Source organism: Equus quagga, chromosome 11, assembly GCF_021613505.1.
Source record: "Equus quagga isolate Etosha38 chromosome 11, UCLA_HA_Equagga_1.0, whole genome shotgun sequence".
Lineage (NCBI taxonomy): Eukaryota > Metazoa > Chordata > Mammalia > Perissodactyla > Equidae > Equus > Equus quagga.
This window is the reverse complement of record NC_060277.1, coordinates 82,330,880-82,349,612: the sequence shown is the minus strand read 5'-3', so window position 1 is coordinate 82,349,612 and position 18,733 is coordinate 82,330,880. Positions and strand designations below refer to the sequence as shown.

The following is an 18,733-nucleotide window of genomic DNA, read 5'->3' as shown; positions in this document are numbered from 1 at the left end:
CTCATAGGTAGTAGTGGGTACTTTGGTTATAACTTTTGCCTCTGCTTAGTCATTTACCATTTGTCCATCTGCTTTTCACATTCATATTTTGGAGTTTGAAGTAACAGATGTCTCTTAGTTTAATTGAAGATGGAGACTGTATTTCTCTTTCTCATTTGTCTTTTAATTTTGGGGCAGTTTTTGAGAGGCAAAGAAAAAGGAAATGACTTTTTTTTGCCTTCCTGAAACCAAAAGTCTTCATTACTTTTTAAGATAAAGTATGAGATTTAAAGTGCTATGATCCTATATGACTTATTCCCACACTCACACATTTACATTTGAGAAGCTCTGAAGCAACTATTCTGAACAATAATATTGTAAAGGTAGAAAGTAATAATTTTTAATAAAAATCAAACATGTACTAGGTTTGAAAAATAAGTTTGGATTTAATAAGAAACATCTAGATGGCAAAAGTATCATAATTCATGTGATGGGCTGTGGAGATAAAAAGAATTTTAAGTATATTTTTAGTATTTTCTGATACTCATGCACATTTTCTCTTGCCATGTTCGTTTTTAAATGTCGTATTGTTTAATCATATGAAATCTGAGTCAGAGCCTCCTCTCACTGGGATTAGCTTCTACCTTCTATGCCAGCCATGGTCACTAAACTTTTATGCAACGCCCCCCCCCCCCCCGCCCCCCCAGGGCCAGAATGCTTAGTTTTGCATCTTCTCAAATCCACAACCTCTTCCATGAAAGATCTTGCCATCTTCCAGGGTTATATAGGAGTAGGTACAGGTCTCTGTCACTTTTTGAATGCAGCACTACTCATTCCGCTTAAAAAGCCTTTTAATATTGGCTCATTCCCTTAAGAGTCTAGGCTTCCATTTACAGCCTCACATTGCTTTCTTACATAAGATAGTATTTCACTTTGTTGGTTGTTATTGCTAGAAGGGTTTATTCATAGTTATTTGGCTCTCGTATGTGACTTTAACAAGGGAAGCTCTAGATTGTAAGATATAAAAATGAAATAATATTTAGACTAATAGAGGGCCAATCATGCACTCATTCTGTGGATTATACCACTAACATTTTATATAGTTCTGCTTTCAAATACAGCTCATAGGTTGCAAAATGATCAAAAAATATTATGAAGGCTACTAAAGAGTGCTAAAGTTAGTTATAATTTCTCAGAAAATTTAAGATCAATTGCAGAAGTCATTTAGAAAAAGGTATGTTTGAAAACTGAACACTGTTCTCTCTGTGTCCTGCCAATGTACATGTTTTCATTGATATTGATGAAAATGTAACCACTCCATAGCCAAAGAAACATAAGTCACCTAAAATAATGTGTCTATATATTCAGTAGTCTGGGTTAAGCACCTTCAGAGAGAGTTGATCCAGGTATTAAATGCTGATTTGAGGTGAACAGCCTAAAATAGATGGCCCACATTGGCTAGATTGCCCACATCGTCTCTGTCAGTCCTATGGCTTTTTTCATATACATGCAACAATATATTATAGCAAAATGTAAAGCCCACCCAAACCTGCATTATGTTTTAGAAATGTAAGTACTGACTCTCCAGCCCACTTACCTCTAATATATGATGCTTTCCTGTTTCCTGCTCATTGTCATTTATTTCATCAACCAACTCAATGGGGTAAGGTTGGTAGAAATACTTTCTTCCATTTCCAAAGGAGAAAACTGAGGAAAGAAGCTAAATGATGCTACTGTGACTTGCCCAAGGTCAAACAACTGTGTCAAAACCTTGACTGCAAGCTGTGTGCTTTTTCCATTTTACCCCCTTCTCTCCAACAGACTATAGCATTAATATATATATATAATTTGATGATCATTTAAGCATTTTTCAGGTTTACCTGGACAATATTTTAGTATGGATAGCTTAATTAAATTGCCACAAAGCCTATTACTGTTTAAAAAATTTCTTAAGTTAGCCCGATACAGAATAAGCATATTAAAGTTAAGGTTTTTGCGTGTCTTAAAGTACTAACTGTATTTTTTTCTTTTAATAGAAAATATTAATTTCTGCTTTTTTTCCTGGGCACTTATCTTGACAAATTATTTTCATAATGAAAAGACCCCCTGAGATCTAATGTTCCATGCTGACAGAGTTTTTGCATTTTTTCTAAAGCATTTATTAAGGATTGTTTAAATGTTACTGAATTACCAATAAACTATTCTGGATAGTAGCTAAATTATTATAACCAGTTGAGGTAGAATATGTTTAATATGTTGAGAACAAGAGATGCCTGATTTGAGAGGAATATCTTCTTTTTCTTATATTTGAAATTTTCAGTCTATTTTTTTCAACACTGACAATTTATGACACAAAGTTTAATATAGATTTCTCTGCAAAAAGTATCTTATTCAAAGCAGCCTTAAAGCATATGTGAGATAAGTTATATTACTGTTACTATGTCACTATGTCTTGATTCTTATTTCTTGGTAGATTATTGTGGTCAATTCCTAATGTAACAAGGAAAGTAAGTAACAGTTGAAAACCATTCCTAATATGCTTTTTTTTTTTTTTTTAATCTAAAAGGGAGCCTGGTTTCTTAACTCTTGGCAGAAACCCATTTTTTCCCCATTTAAAAAAATATACTATATTTGGCTAATTTGGTGTTTCAGAAATCTTGAAAATATGCCAGATGAAATAAAACCAGCTATATTCCTTTTATCTAACTAAATTATTTCACATACAGCATCTTATGCTGAGTTTAGAACTCTAACCACTGGAATTTATATTGTGATACCCTGATAAAAGTGTTTACACTGTAATGATACGGAGCAGTAAATGTCTCTAATGCACAGTCTCTGTCTTCCAGAGTTGGTTTGCTATAAATATTTATGTTTTAGGTCCTGTACCTTGGCTAAAGATAAAACTATTTTTCTTGAGTGTTTGCTAGACAAATGTGTTTATTTTTCTGAGGCAAAGTTTTCTTAATATTTTTAATTATTAAATTTAGCTGATTATTTGTTCTTAGTCTTATTTCAAGGCTTGAACTTTTGTTGTCAAGCTCACATAAGAGGAAAAAAAGTACATTCTACTATATTGATTGCTTTTAGGAAGGCGTTTATTACTGAAATCATAATATATATTTATATGAATTGGATAAATTCCATCATCTTTCACATGAGGCAGTAGTAAAGTGAAGAGTTGCCTTTATAGTTCCAGCTCATATTTATCACACGATTTATTTCTTCAGAAGCTACTTATAAAACTTATAACAAGCCACTTTTATATAGAGCTATTTAAGACCAACAGTATTGGGTTTGACTAAGTTGAAAAATAATCACATGTTCAAAATTGTGACTTAATTTCTTGTTGACATGCACGGTATAATCCTTTTGGTTGTGTTATATATACTACTGCTATCAGTAGAATACTACTTATATTGTCTCCAAGAAACTGCGTCATTGGAAGACTTAGGAACTTGCTGTTTGACCTCAAATATATGATAATGTAGTGGTAAAATGAGAATCCAAAACCGTATAACTTCTGTTTGAATGCTACATTAGTATTTTTACATAATTCTCTAATTACTGCTTCAGTCTTGATTATCTATCTTTGCTATTTAGGATCTCATCTCTACTTATCAGGTTAACTTTTGACACAGAGATATTTTCAGTTGTCTAGAAATTACCATATTAAGGGTGATCTTCATTTTGTATGAACTTTGAACACCAATTATGAAAAAAAGTTTTGTGAATCAATACAACGTCTGAATCAATGGGTTGCAAACTTAAGCTGCTACAAGAGTTCATCGGATTCTTTAAATGAGTGAACTAGTTGAGGGTTGGCAAATAGTTCAAATTATTTTAAGCTACAGTGAATAAACCACACAAAACACAACTTTGGGCTTTCAGTTTGCAACTTCTGATAAAATACTTTGCCTTCTCTCTGCTGTTTACACACCCCTCCAAAATTACACATACACTAATTTATTGGGGATGGAGAGCAAGTTGTTTTAAACTCCTTCCAGAGTGTACAATTATATAGCTTTCTATTTTGGGAAAGCCTTGTAAAATGTATTTGAAAAGTAATGTTAACTGATCTAAAAGATCATCTTTCCAAACCACACTTGAGCTCAGTTTATGGTGTTTACTTTCTGTCAAAACTTAGAAAAAACATTCACAGTTAACTTCCATAATACAAAATGTCTGTCTCATTAAGCATTAAAGAAGCACTGGTCAACAGGTATAATGTTGTTAGACTGTATAGCTAATGTGAATGTGGACATGACCTCCCAAATAGATCAAAGACTAATCTCTTTGACAGTTACAAGATGGCAGAGCTTGCCGTGGGCCTTTTGCTGCTGCACACTGAAACTGTTTGTTTGGAAAGTATGCCTTAGGGATGAGAATGTGTTTACAAGGATGAGCAGGTAAAAGTAAAAGGTTGTCTTTTGACATTTCAACTAATCCTTTCCAGCCTTTGGTTTACTTAACATTTAGGCTGTTTGCTGGCAGGAGAAACTGGCTTTTTCACATATGCTTTATGTCATTTTAAATTGAGCATTGATTTTTGTGCCTGATAATTCCTAAGTGTACAATGAAATAGATTCTGATGTCATTAAAATGAGGTGTACTGGCTTCCTACCTTTTCCAAACCCTTAGTTTTGTTTTGCCTAATTAAATTAGGTTTTCTGAAAGACAATTTTTGTTTTTTATTAATTTTTAAAAATCTGTTTATATACTAAAAAATATTTCAAAGTTAACTTTTATGTATATTTACTTTCAAAAGTATTTTTTCTTTACTTTTCACCTAAAATAATTTCCCTAGGTAAAATATTGGTAGTGTTTTAAAGACCGTTTGAATTGTAAAAAGTATTTGAAAATTTGGAAGAAATTGAAATAATGTAGTCATACATAAAATTTAATTCATTTTAATGAAAAGTAAAAGACCAAGGAGAGATAATTTTGTTTATTTAATCTAATAGTTGCTACATTATCTCTATTCCATTTATAACTAATACTTCCTAAAGCAACTGTTGTCACAGGCAGGGTGATCATTATAAAGTATTTGAACTTGGTGTAGGAAATTTTGAAAACCCTTAAGCTATTGTGTCTGACAGGATAAATGCCAAATTTTGGGGTGAGGGGAAATACTGTTAAAGAATATAATATTTCTTTAATACTATACATATTAAAGAGATAGGTAGGAAATGTACATTTTTCCAAGTTGGATAGAATTTTTAAGGTATTTTTTTCTAGTCTGTAAATATTATAATATATTGCTGAACTGTCAGAAATTGCTTTTACATATGATTATCTAATATTTCCTACAGTGCCATATTATTTACTATTTATATTACTTTAAAAAAAGATAGTCTACAACACTTAAAGGAAAGTTGACTACCTCTATATTCTAGTTATAAAGTTTTAGGTTAGTAATTTGACAGGTTCTTTTGGGGGGATATAAAATAAAATTTCTTACCTACCAATTTGAAAGCTACTTGTAAGAAGTGTACCCTTCTGTTTTCTCTCCTAAAGCATGTCCTTTTGTTTAAAAAGGTGAATAGTATTCGAGACTGTATTGAAGAGACTTTGTGATCTCTTGAGTAGTTTTACAACTTCTTAAGCTATAAGTTGTTCATTTATCTTGAAAGTCCAAACGTTTTCCAAGAAAATAACTTTGTACCTTTAATTAGGCTTGTGCTACAAAAATATGCTGTTTGATATATTTACCCAGGAATACTACATGGGGGATCTTTAAAAACTGACTGAGTTGAAGAGAGTAATTCCTGCTGTTTCACACTGGATTAACTACTTGCTAAGAACTGAAGTCAATTTCTGTGAGCTTCCAAAACTAGCAGTTTGTTATAGGTGAATAAATTGCTGTCATTGAATTTAAGAACTATTTTTAATTTTTTTGATTAGATTTTCTTAATTATTCCATTTTTAAATAGAAAAAATAAGTCACAACAGAATTGACTTACCTAAGATCACTCAGAGAAGCTATATAGTGTCTTGACTCTAGAGTTTTCATTCTTAAGAGAGCAAGCTCTGGAGATAGCTTACAGGCTGGGTGGTCTTCAACACATTACTTAATCTTTTAAACCTTATTTTTCTAATTTCTAAAATGGGGTAATAATATCTACCTCTTAAGATTGCTGTGAGGATTTAGTGATATAATACCTGCTAAGCACTGCACTGTGCGTGGAGTGTTTATAGGAACTCAATAGATGTTATTATCATTTATTATTAGTAAGCTTTTTGGCTCCCAACTTTTTCCAATTTTGACTTTTTGTTTAGCTAATTCATTATCAATTTCTGTTCTTGATTTAGAAATTATTTCTTTAACGTTGATTAAGCCAAGTTTATCTTCTTCCTTAAACATACTTCCCTTCTTGTCTTCTCTCAGTGGATTACTGGATTGCTTCTCTCAGTGGCTGGAAACTTTGGAGTCATTTTTGACTTTTCCCTCTTTAATAAGCCCCACATCTACTTTGTACTTAAGTTCTGTAGCTCCACAACATGTTACAAACTGGGTCTGTTTTCCATCCCCTTTGCTTTTCCAGGTAAGGCCCTCATTACTCTTGCACCAAATTCATAGCATGTCCTCATTCCTCAACTCCTCTTACTTCTGTACACTGTAATCAAAGCTTGATTGTGTGTGACACTGCTTTTAATAAGAATGTACTTTTATGCCCTATAATTAATTCTGAGTCTCTTTGAAAAGGGATATGATTATAAATATCAAATTCAATGACTAGATAGCAAAACTTATTATGATTTCTTTTCCAGCACAGAAGTAGAAGTTTAATTTAATAGTCTCTGGGTATTAGTACCTAGATAGAAAGTGAATGTAGATTCAATTACTAGAAAAAGTAAGATTCTTGATATGCTTTAATAGTGGAGCCATTGAGGCACTAAATATTGTCTCAAATGCATTAGTATTGTTTCAACTCTGAATTTTAAATTTGTTTAGATCATTACTGACTGTTTTCATATACTTTGATTCTTTTACACCAATATCTTTGGTGTGTTTGAAGTTACCTTGTTCTAATTGATGTTTCATTGCTTCTATTGATCTGTTTTAAGATTTATTGATTCTTCTGCCTTCTCCAATCTGCTGTTAAACCCATCCAATGAATTTTTATTTCAGGTACTGTATTTTTCAGGTGTAGAACTTCTATTTGGTTTTTTTTTTAATAGTTTCCACTTCTCTGCTGAGATTCCTCAAACTTTATTCATTAAACCATATGTTTTTAAATTATTTAAATATATTTATAAGACCTACTTTAAAATCTTTGTCTGCTAATTCCAACAACTAGGCCCTTTCTATATTGGTTTGTATTGACTGCCTTTTTGTCCCCTGATTATGGATCATATTTTTCTAGTAATTTTTTTGTATACTGAACATTATGGATAGTACATCATAGAGATTCTGGATTCTATTATCATTCTCTGAAGAATATTGATTTTTTTTGTTTTTGTAAGCAGTTCAGTTAGTAGCTGATCATCTTGAACTTGTAGGGGCATGATTTGACAGTTTGTTATCTGAAAAGCTCAAAGTACACAATCTTTAAACTCTCTTTCCCCTGTGGTTCTTGTTAGGGTTTGGTTTAAGTCTTTTTGGGGGCTGGTTTAGAATTAGCTATGCTCTAAATTGTGGTCCTTAATCCTTGCATGACACTTGGCTGCATATGTGTATCTCAATTTTTTTATTTAAAAAAATATATCTTGGCTAAATTTCCATGTCAAAACATGTAAGTCTATTTCTTTTCACTTGGTAACCCAGTATTTATGTCAGAACAAATATAATGTATTTAATTGATCCACTTGATGGATGTTTAGGTTCTTTCTTATTTTTCTTCAATACAAACAAAGATGCAATGAATATCCTTGTACATATTATCTATCTCTACTTGTGGGAAAATATAAACACATTTGATAAATATTTGTCATTATTCTACAAATAAAAATAAGGGAATTGTGAAATTTGCATTTCTTGGTTTACTAGTAAAGTTAAGCATTTTTTCATGTGGGTTATCAGCCACTTGTCATTCATCTTTGATGACTTGCTTTCTCATAGACATTACTCATTTTTCTCTTAGGTCGTTCAGACTGTGTTATTGATTATGTATGAGCTCATTGTATATTAGATGATGAAACTTTGTCTCCAGTCTTTCATTTGCCTTTTAATGCTATTTATGGTGTTTTGGGGCCTTGAAAGATTTTTTTATCAGGATGTGAAAGGTCCAGCTTTGCAAGATCAGGCTCAAGGCCAGTGGAAAGTTTACCACAGCACTGTATGGACGTCTTTGGTTTTCTCCTTTTTTTTTTTTTTTTTTTTTAGGTATAATTAACAAATAAAAATTGTATATATTTAAGATGTAAAATGTGATGACAATATACATTGTAAAATTGCCACAATCAGGTTAATTAATAAATCTATCACCTCACATAGTTATCGTTTTTTGAGTTTGTGGTGAGAACACTTAAGGCCCACTGTCTTAGCAAATTTCAAGTATACAATACATTATTATTGAGTATAGTCACCATACTGTACTTTTGATTCCCATAACTATTCATCTTGTAACTGAAGGTTCGTACTCTTTGACCAGCATCTCCCCATTTCCTCCGTCCCCCAACCACTGTCAGGCACCATTCTACTCTCAGATTCAATGAGTTCTTCTTTTTTAGATTCCACATCTAAGTGAGAGCATGGCTGTATTTCTCTCTGTGTCTGGCTATTTCACTTACTATAATGTCGTCCAGGTTTGTCCATGTTGTTGCAAATGGCCGGATTTCCTTCTTTTTATGACTGAGTAATATTCCATTCTCTCTCTCTGTATTACATTTTCTTCATTTATTTGTCAATGGACACTTAGGTTTTTTTATATCTTGGCTATATGAGTAATGCTGCAGTGAACATGAGTGCACACATGTCTTTGAGATAGTGATTTCATTTCTTTTGGATATATACCCAGAAATGAGATTGCTGGATTATATGGTAGTTCTATTTTTAATTCTTTGAGGAACCTCCATTCTGTTTTCCATAATGGCTGTAGCAATTTACATCCCCACCAACAGTGGTTCCCTTTACTTCACACCCTTGCCAACACTTGTTATCTCTTATCTTTTTGATAATAGCCACTCTAATAGATGTGAAGTAATATCTCACTGTGGTTTTAATTTGCATTTCTCTGATGAGTAGTGAGGTTAAACACCTTTTCATATACCCCTTAGGCATTTGTATGTCTTCTTTGGGAAAAGGTCTATTCAAGCTCTTCTCGTTTTGTAATTATTAGTTGTATGAGTTCCTTTTTTTTGTTGAGGTAACATTGGTTTATAACACTGCATAAATTTCAGGTGTACATCATTATCTTTCAATTTCTGTGTAGACTACATCATGTTCACCACCCAAAGACTAATTACCATCTGTCACCATACACACGTGCCCTATTACCCCTTTCATCCTCTTCCCTCCCTGTATATTTTGGATATAAACGTCTTATCAGATATATGGTTTGCAAATATTTTCTCCCATCCCATAGGTTGTCTTTTCATTTTGTTGATTGTTTCTTTTGCTGTACAGAAGTTTTTTAGGTTGATGAAATACTACTTGTTTATTTTTACTTTTGTTGCCTGTGCTTTTTGTGTCATATCCAAAAAATCATTGCCAAGACTAATGTCAAGGAGCTTTTCCCTGTTTTCTTCTAGGAGTTTTACAGTCTCAGGTCATACATTTAAGTCTTTAATTCGTTTTGAGTTGATTTTTATGTATATTGTAAGCTAAGGATCCAATTTTATTATTTTGCCTGTGGATATCCAGTTTTCCCACCACCATTTGCTGAAGAGACTATCCTTTCCCCATTTTGTATTCTTGGTGCTTTTGTCAAAAATTAACCATATATGCTTGGGTTTATTTGTGGACTCTATTCTGTTTCTTAGGCCTTTGTGTCTGATTTTATGCCAATACCATGCTGTTTTGATTGCTAAAGTTTTGTAATACAGTTTGAAATCAGGAAGTCTATTCTCTCCAGCCTTGTTCTTCTTTCTCAATATTGCTTTGGCTCTTTGGTGTCTTTTGTGGTACAAATTTTAGGATTGTTTTTTCTGTTTCTTTAAAAAGTGATATTTTGATAAGGATTGCTTTGATTCCGTCACTCACGTCTAGCAATTCTAATTCTTTTAATCCTTAAACATAGGATCTTTCCATTTGTTGTGTTTCTTCAATGTCTTATAATTTTCAGTGTAAAAATCTTTCACCTTCTTGGTTAAATTTATTCCAAAATATATTATTCGTTTTGATACTATCAAAAAGAATACTTTTTATAAGATACTATTTGTAAATGGGTTTGTTTTCCTAATTTCTTTTTTTGAATAGTTTGTTGTTAGTGTATAGAAACACAACTGATTTTTGTATGTTGATTTTGTATCCTGCAACTTTACTAAATTCATCTGTTCTAACAGTTTTTTGATAGAGTTTTTAGGGTTTTCTACATAGGAGATCATATTATCTGCAAACAGAGACAATTTTACTTCTTCCTTTCCAATTTGGATGCCTTTTATTTTTTTTCTTGCCTATTTGCTCTGGCCAGGACTTTTCAGTACTTTGTTGAATAGAAGTGATAAGAGTGGCACCTTTGTCTTGTTCCTGATCTTAGAGGAAAAGCTTTCAGCTCTTCACCGTTGAGTATGATGTTATCTGTGAGCTTGTCTATATGGCCTTTATTATGTTGAGGTATATTCCTTCTTATACGTAATTGGTTGAGAATTTTTATCATGAAAGGATGTTGAATTTTGTCAGTGCTTTTTCTGCCTCTCTTAAGATGATCATATGACTTTTATCCTTCACTCTGTTAATATGGTGTAACACATTTATTGATTTATCTGTGTTGAACCAATCTTGCATTCCAGGGATAAATCCCACTTGATCACAGTGTATGATCCTTTTAATGCTTTTTAATTCAGCTTGCTGATATTTTGCTCAGGATTTTTGCAACTATGTTTATCAGGGATGTTGGCTTCTAATTTTCTCTTCTTGTAGAGTCCTTATGTCTTTGGTATAAGAGTGGTGCTGGCTTCTTAAAAGGAGTTTGGAAGTGTTCCTTCCTCTTTAGATTTGGAAGCATTTGAGAAGGATTAATGTTAATTAATTCTTCCTTAAATACTTAGTAGCATTCACCAATGAAGCCATCTGGTCCTGGGCTTTTTTTTTGTTGAGAGGTTTTTGATTACTGCTTCAATCTCATACTTGTTATAGGTCTGTCCAGTTTTTCTATTTCTTCATGATTAATCTTGGTAGAGTGTATGTATCTAGGAATTTATCCATTTCTTCTAAGTTATCCAATTTTTTGTCGTATAAGTGTTTGTAGAAGGACTCTTATTGTTCTTTGTATTTCTGTAGTATCTATTGTAATCTATTCTTTCATTTAAAATTTTGAGTCCTTTTTGTTGCTTGATTAGCAAAAAATTTGTTTTATTTTTTAAAAAAACCAACTCTTAGTTTCTTTGATCTTTTCTACTGTTTTGTCTAGTCTCTATTTATTTCTGCTCTCACCTGGGTTGTTTCCTTCCTTCTGCTAAGTTTGAGACTCATTTGTTCTTTTTCTAGTTTTTTAAGGTGTAAAGTTAGGTTGTTTGAGATTTTTGTTTTTTCTTAATGTAGGTGTTTATCTCTATAAACTTCTCTCTTACAACTGTTTTTGCTGCATCTCACTTTTGGTTTTTTCTGTTTCCGTTTTCATTTGTATCAAGATACTGTTTTATTTCTCTTTTGATTTTTTCTTTGACCTATTGGTCGTTCAGGTATGTGTTGTTTAATTTCCACATATTTGTGAATATTCCAATTTTCCTCATATTATTGGTTTCTAATTTCATACCGTTGAGGATGGAACAGATATTTGATATGATTTCAATCTTCATAAATTTCTTAAGACTTGTTTTGTGGCCCAACGTATAATCTGTCCTGGAGAATGTTTCGTGTGCACTTGAGGAGAATGTGTATTCTGCTGCTGTAGATTTAAACCAAATCATAATAATTACATTAAATGTGAATAGTCTAAACATCCCCATTAAGAACCAGAGATTATCAGGCTGGATAAACATGAAAGAATGAACTACTATGTACGTTTCAACATGAATGAATTCCAAAATCATTATACTAAATGAAAAAGACATACACAAATGATTATATAGTAACATTTACATGGAGTTTTAGAAAAAGCAAAACAGAAAGCAGATCATTGGTTGACAAAGTCTGCAGTGAAAGAGACTAACTGAAAAGGGATAGGAGGGAAGTTTTGGGGGTGATTGTGGTGGTGGTTACATGACTATACACTTGTCAAAACTTATCTACATGTACTTAGAAAGTTTGTGAATTTTATTGTATGTAAATTATTTCCCAATAAAACTGATTGACACCATCACACACCTAATTAATTATGTGCATTTAGAAATTTAGGGAATGTAAGGATGAATAGAAACGTTTTTAAATGAACTTACTGAAAAACAAAATCTCTCTATCCTGATAAAATGCTGTTCAAAATGTTAGAAATTATGTTTTTTAATTGAGCTTTAATTATCTACTATATTTTAAATATATTTTTAAATTATTAGGTTGAACTAAAGCGACGCTATAATGATCAGCATTCAAAATTGAGAGGTCTTTTACCTGGTCGTCAATGGTATGAAATTCAAGCATACAGGGCCTTAAACCAGGCCCTAGGTAGGTAAGTGGAGTGAAATTTAATGTAATGTTAATGTAATATTATCTGTGGCCAGGGCTATATGTAGCGTTAGTCTTGCTGCTTTACTCCTTATAATAAATTTGATAGAATTTTATTTCACTAGAACCCTAGGAACTGTTAGTTTTCAATGACAGATGTCACAAGTGAAAATTGAAATGTGTCAGTGAAATAAATGAAACCCAAAACCTGAAAATTTCCTAAAGTTTAAAGATTTATGATTGGTCAAACAATGAGTGTCACACAAAGATGCTCAGTAAATGTTTATAGAAGCTCACCACCAAACAATAAAAGTTTTACCTTGTAAACATCAAAACCTAGATGATGATTTTATGGGTAAAAAGCAAACCATTCAAGAAGGATTAAAACAAACCATGCTCACAGTACTAAAGAATTAACACCAACTAACAATGAAATTTAATATAATACTCCTTTTTCTAAGGATTCTGGTCCATTAAAATTTGTACTCTTATATGGTGATGGACAAATAATAGTATAAAACTGAAATTTCACAATGTTGTAAACCATTATGACTTCAATTAAAAAAAAAGATTTGTACTTTGTGGAACTAGTTTTTAAATCACCATTTTATACCATAATTTTATATTGTAGAACATCAACATTTAATTTATAAATACTATCATTATTAGATTTTATAATGTAGTTTAATATTTTATATTCTCCATTTATAAAATTGTAATTAGGTTAGCCATGAAATAATTTTTTCCTGTGAGGTTGTAAGGCATTCAGATAATTCAAATAAAAGAAAGTAGGTTAAGAGTAAAATCCCGATGGGGCCAGCCCCCTGGCCAAGTGCACTCTGCTGCGGAGGCCCAGGGTTTTGCCGGTTCAGATCCTGGGCGCAGACATGGCACCACTCGTCAGGCCATGTTGAGGCGGTGTCCCATGTGCCACAGCTAGAGGGACCCACAACTAAAATATGCAACTGTGTACTAGGGCGATTTAGAGAGAAAAAGCAGAAAGAAAAGGGGGAGAAAAAAAAGAAGATTGACACCAGTTGTTAGCTCAGGTGCCAATCTGTAAAAAAACAAGTAAAATCCCAAAAACATGATCATGTGACATATTTTCAGTTCAGCCAGAAGACCCATGGCTAACTATTATCTGACCTAACCAAATCCAGAATTTAGATTTTTCTCAAGTACGGACACACCTTGTTTTATTGCGCTTCACAGATATTGCGTTTTTTACAAGACTCTCCACCAGCAAAAAGATTACAACTCACTGAAGGCTGAGATGATAGTATTTTCTATCAATAAAGTATTTTTAAATTAAAGTATGTGCATTTTTTAAACGTAATGCTGTTGCACACTTAATAGACAACAGTGTAGTGTAAACATAACTTTTACATGCACTAGGAAACCAAAAAATTCGTGTGACTTGCTTTATTGCAATATTTGTTTTGTTGCAGTGGTCTGAAACTGAACCCACAACATCAAAGTATGCCTGTATCTTTTTACTCACATTAGCCCGTTTACACATAAGCAGACCAGGTTCCATTTGAGTTTAGATTTACATATAGCTAATGACATAGGACTGCAACAGCTAGATTTTAGTCCCAGAACACATCACCCAGCCCCTCTCCATCATTTCAGAATGATATTCTGCAAATGTTTCTCTTCAAACTAAATGATTTAGTTCCATGATTAATCTTTTGATATAGTTAAGCTGCTGCCCTTCTCTGCTTAAAAATCTCATTGGTACTTGGTATAGAGTTGCACTGCAAATTGTTCTTGAAGCATTTCCTCTGCTTACTTTGTCTCTCCCTGTTGGTTGACCTGTTTTGTTTTATTTTAATTTTAATATTCAGCAAATAGTTTCTAGGGGACCCTGAATATGTATTTAAAATTCTTGACTTTTAATCACTATTCTTAATTTCAGGAAAATAAATATTCTTACCTCAATTGATTATTCTTTCCTTTTAATGTAAGCAATTCCTTGAATTTCAAGAAACCATTTGAATCAAAAGTATATTTGTATCTTATTTGTGATTTATAAACCTTTTCTACACATGTTAAACAAGTTGTGAGCAATGAAATACATACCTAACATAACATAACTACTAAATGACCCTTCACATCTTGTCCCCACCTCAAAACCTCAAGACCTGCTTTTTCATCTTTATACCCTACCTCTATCCACTAAAGTTCTCATTATTAAACTATTAAACATATCTATCCTTTCATTACTCTCTACCTTGGCATACAACCTACCATACAATTCATTTGGTAAGTTTACCAATCAAAACCTAGTTGAGGGTCATGTACTTTATGAAGACTTTTTTCTACTTTTCCAACTAGTTATTTGCCCCTTAGGAACCCATAGCATTTTATACATTATTTCTATTATAGCATATATCTCTTGTATTGTAATAGCCTGTTTAAATATCTGTCTCCTTCCCTAAACATGTATTATACAGTTTTGCATTCTCAGCAACCAACTACATCTCAGCATGGGGCATACATGCTCAATTAATACTTGCTGAATTAGTGAAAAATGCCAGGTTCAGTGCTTTTCCCACTATACCAAATCGACCAGGGTCAAAACATACTTTTCTAGAATTTCATAAAAACATGTGTTTGTAATATTGCTATATAATACTATAGTTTTAGTATTTTATAAATTAAAAAATGGAAAGCACAACTGTTGTACTGGTTTTCAGGGAAACAGTATCAACAAGTAGCAATTTATTACAAAGAAACATATCCATTTAAAAATCAAGTGAATGTTTTACATTATTTGCTAAAACTCATAATGTGTATTGATTGACATAAAAGATTCTTATACCCAGGTACTCTTCTTATAAGAGATGTGTATAGAAGGTCTAAAATAAGCAGAAACAAATTTAGTTTAAAAAAAATGTTATCTTTTTTTAAGCCCATGTGACTGTTAGAGTATTTGAAGTAATATAAGTCCATGAAATGTAATAACAGCCTTTGGGAATGTACCAGATGGTTTTGTGACCAGGTTACAACCATACTCTGAGTTTCCTAACAGGTCTGCTTTGCCGAAAGTGTAATCTTTGTCTCAAGTGGGCATAATTCATTTGAGCAAGGCAGTATGAAAACAATGGAAAAAAGCAAAGGTGAAACCTTTTTCTCTGAACTGTTTTGTTAAGTTAAATGTCTTTCTGCCGTAGGACACTTTAAACATAAACAAAAGTGGAGCCAAAACAGAGTGGCACCCTGACTTTCCATTGATTTTCAACACTGATATTGGCAAAATCCATCTTCCTATCCTGCCCAGTTTTATGGTGTGATGCCTTGGAACCTAAGGATTACTTTAAAATAACATTAAAAAAGAATATCATATGACATTTAGATTTTTAAAGACTCTGTGGAAAAATCAAACAGTTACTCTTCATCTCCTCTCAAAATCCCATGATGGTAAACGTACAAAAATGTCAAACCTACAAAGTTAAAAAGAGTGGGAAAGGAGACAGTGACAGATGAGATGTCAACGAATTTTGAACATTGGAAAACAGATGAATGAGTGAATGACTTAGCAGGCAAGAGAAAGCTGAAATTTAAATCTATAGTTGTGAAAGTTTAACAAGATCCTCCAGATTCAGGCATGGCAAGGCTTCGGACTTGGGAGCACTCTAAAGTGTCAGTTAAAGTAGCGTTAACCACAAGATTGGTTGCAAGATAGTATAAGAAGTAGTTAGATAGTCCCCTTCCCCACCCTCTGGAGATAAACTAGAGAGTCTATATATTCTTCAATCCTATGTGCAGCTAAGGATGTATTAAAGATAGGGGTTAAGAAAAGTCTACCTACTGAATATCAGAACTCCGTCCCCTTTTTCTTCTCAGCTCTGAATAGGCTGACAGTCAAACTTATCTCTCCAAGGCAGAAAAGTACAGTATTCCTCCTCTACAGAAACTGACCACCTCATGAGTAAGGGCCTACAGATAGTAGCAAAGTGGCCCTGTTCCTACCGGATTACCTTACTGCAAAGCCTCCCAGTCTGTAAGCCCCGCCCTTGTATGCAGAGCTGCCAATCAGCATTTTAGTGCTTTACTCATAAATAAGTGCAAAGAGTCTTTACCAGATATCCAAAGAAAGTCTGTAACGTGAAAAACAGACACCAAAACAATTCCAACAGAACAAAAACGGGGTGGAAGAACTCGTACAAAACAGAAACAGTAATAGAACAGGAGTTGGCAAACTTTTTCTGTAAAGGGCCAAACAGTGTATATTTTAGGCTTTTCAGGCCACATACAGTCTGCATCCAGGTTCTTCTTTGTTTTTTCTTTAACCTTTTAAAAATGTAAATACCATTCCTACCTTGCAAGCTGTATAAAAACAAGGTATGGGCCAGATTTTCCCTGTGGGCTGTAGTTTGCCAACTCCTGGAGAGAAGAAAACTTCAAAAAACTTTATCAGTAATATCCATACAGAGCTAAGATATTGCTTCCATGAAGTAAAAACAGAAGAAAAAACTCCTAGACAGTAACATGATAGCAACAAATTTTAAATGCAGAATTGTGCTCAGAAGATAAAATTGAAATTTCTCAGATCAAAAAGATAGAGAGAGAAAATGGGAAAGAAGAACTCAAAAATTAGAGGATCAGTATCAAAGAGCCAACTTCAGATAAATAGGAGATCAGTAAGAAGAGATTAGAGAAAATAGAGGAAGGAAACATGTCAAAGAAATAATTGAAGAAAAATGCTCAGAATTGAAGGACATATTTCCTGATTAAAATGGTGCGCCCAAGCACCAGTAGAGGGGGAAAGCTACAAAGCACCTCACTGTGCAATTTCAAAGTACCTGAGATGAAGGAAAATTCCTAAAACCTTTCAGAAAGAAAAAGATAGGTCTCATGTAAAAGATATGAAATCACAATTGAAACAGATTTCTTAAAAGCAACACTGGAAGCTGGAAGACAGTTGAAAATTATCTTCAAATTTTTGTAGGAAATTTTTGACTTACAGTTTGAGTTCTACACAACCCAAATGATCAATAAACTATAAGATGGAATAAAGCCATCAGTATTCAAGGACCTAAAACCCATTTGCCTCAAATGCATGCTTTCTTAGGATGCTACTGGAAGATATGCTCCATCAAATAAGAGAAAATTCAGAAAGAGGGATATCAAGGATGCAGGAAATTGGAGTTCCAACCCGGAAGAGAGAAAAAGAGAATTTCAAAAACAATCAGGAAGGGAAGCTCTGGGATGACAGCTGTGAGGCAGTCCCATGGTAGTCAGTCTAGATTGATTTCCAAGGATGGGAGGGTTTGACGCTATTGAGAAGAATTAAAAACATAGAAAATTAAGCGAAAAAGGAGAGAGACAGTTATTAACTCCAGGATAGGCAAAAAAAGTTGTACAAGAAAGGAAATGTAATCATAGTGTGCCACGTAACTCACCTATAAATGGCAACCCACTGAATATTTATTTACATAAGAATTGTGATATAACTATCAGGAGAATGGAGAGGTGGTGAAGTATCAGTGATAAAAATCTTCCATATGACGGGGCTGGCCCCGTGGCCGAGTGGTTAAGTTCGCGCGCTCCGCTGCAGGCGGCCCGGTGTTTCGTTGGTTCGAATCCTGGGCGCGGACATGGCACTGCTCCTCAGACCACGCTGAGGCAGCGTCCCACATGCCACAACTAGAAGAACCCACAACGAAGAATGCACAACTATGTACCGGGGGGCGTTGGGGAGAAAAAGGAAAAATAAAATCTTTAAAAAAAAAAAAAATCTTCCATATGAAGAGTCAACAAATAATTTCTAAAGGCCAAAAACCAAGAGGTAGTAGTAGTATAAATATTATTTAGAAGTATGGAGATAAATGATCAGAAGACCTATCAAAGACAATTAAAATTGTTTATTTTAAAACTGTCATTGTTTCTGAGGATTGGGAATTGGAAATTGAGTATGGGTAGCTAAAAGAAAATTCTGTTTTTTATTAAAACTATTATAATACTATTTGACTTTTAAAATATATTTTGTATTTGATTAAAAATTAAAATTTGCAAAGCTAAAATTAACTTTTTAAAAATAGTCTG

The 18,733-nt window shown here is 33.1% G+C and overlaps 1 protein-coding gene across 2 annotated transcripts in view; it reads left to right on the top strand.

Moving 5' to 3' along the window:
- BRIP1 (BRCA1 interacting helicase 1) overlaps positions 1–18,733 on the top strand; it is a 197,122-nt gene that overhangs the window by 151,849 nt on the left and 26,540 nt on the right. Inside the window, exon 17 of one of the 2 annotated variants that reach the window (XM_046674510.1) lies at positions 12,574–12,686. In XM_046674510.1, coding sequence (XP_046530466.1) covers positions 12,574–12,686 — 113 coding nt within the window. The remainder of the gene's footprint in view (positions 1–12,573; positions 12,687–18,733) is intronic. The other variant, XM_046674511.1, reaches the window with a different exon arrangement.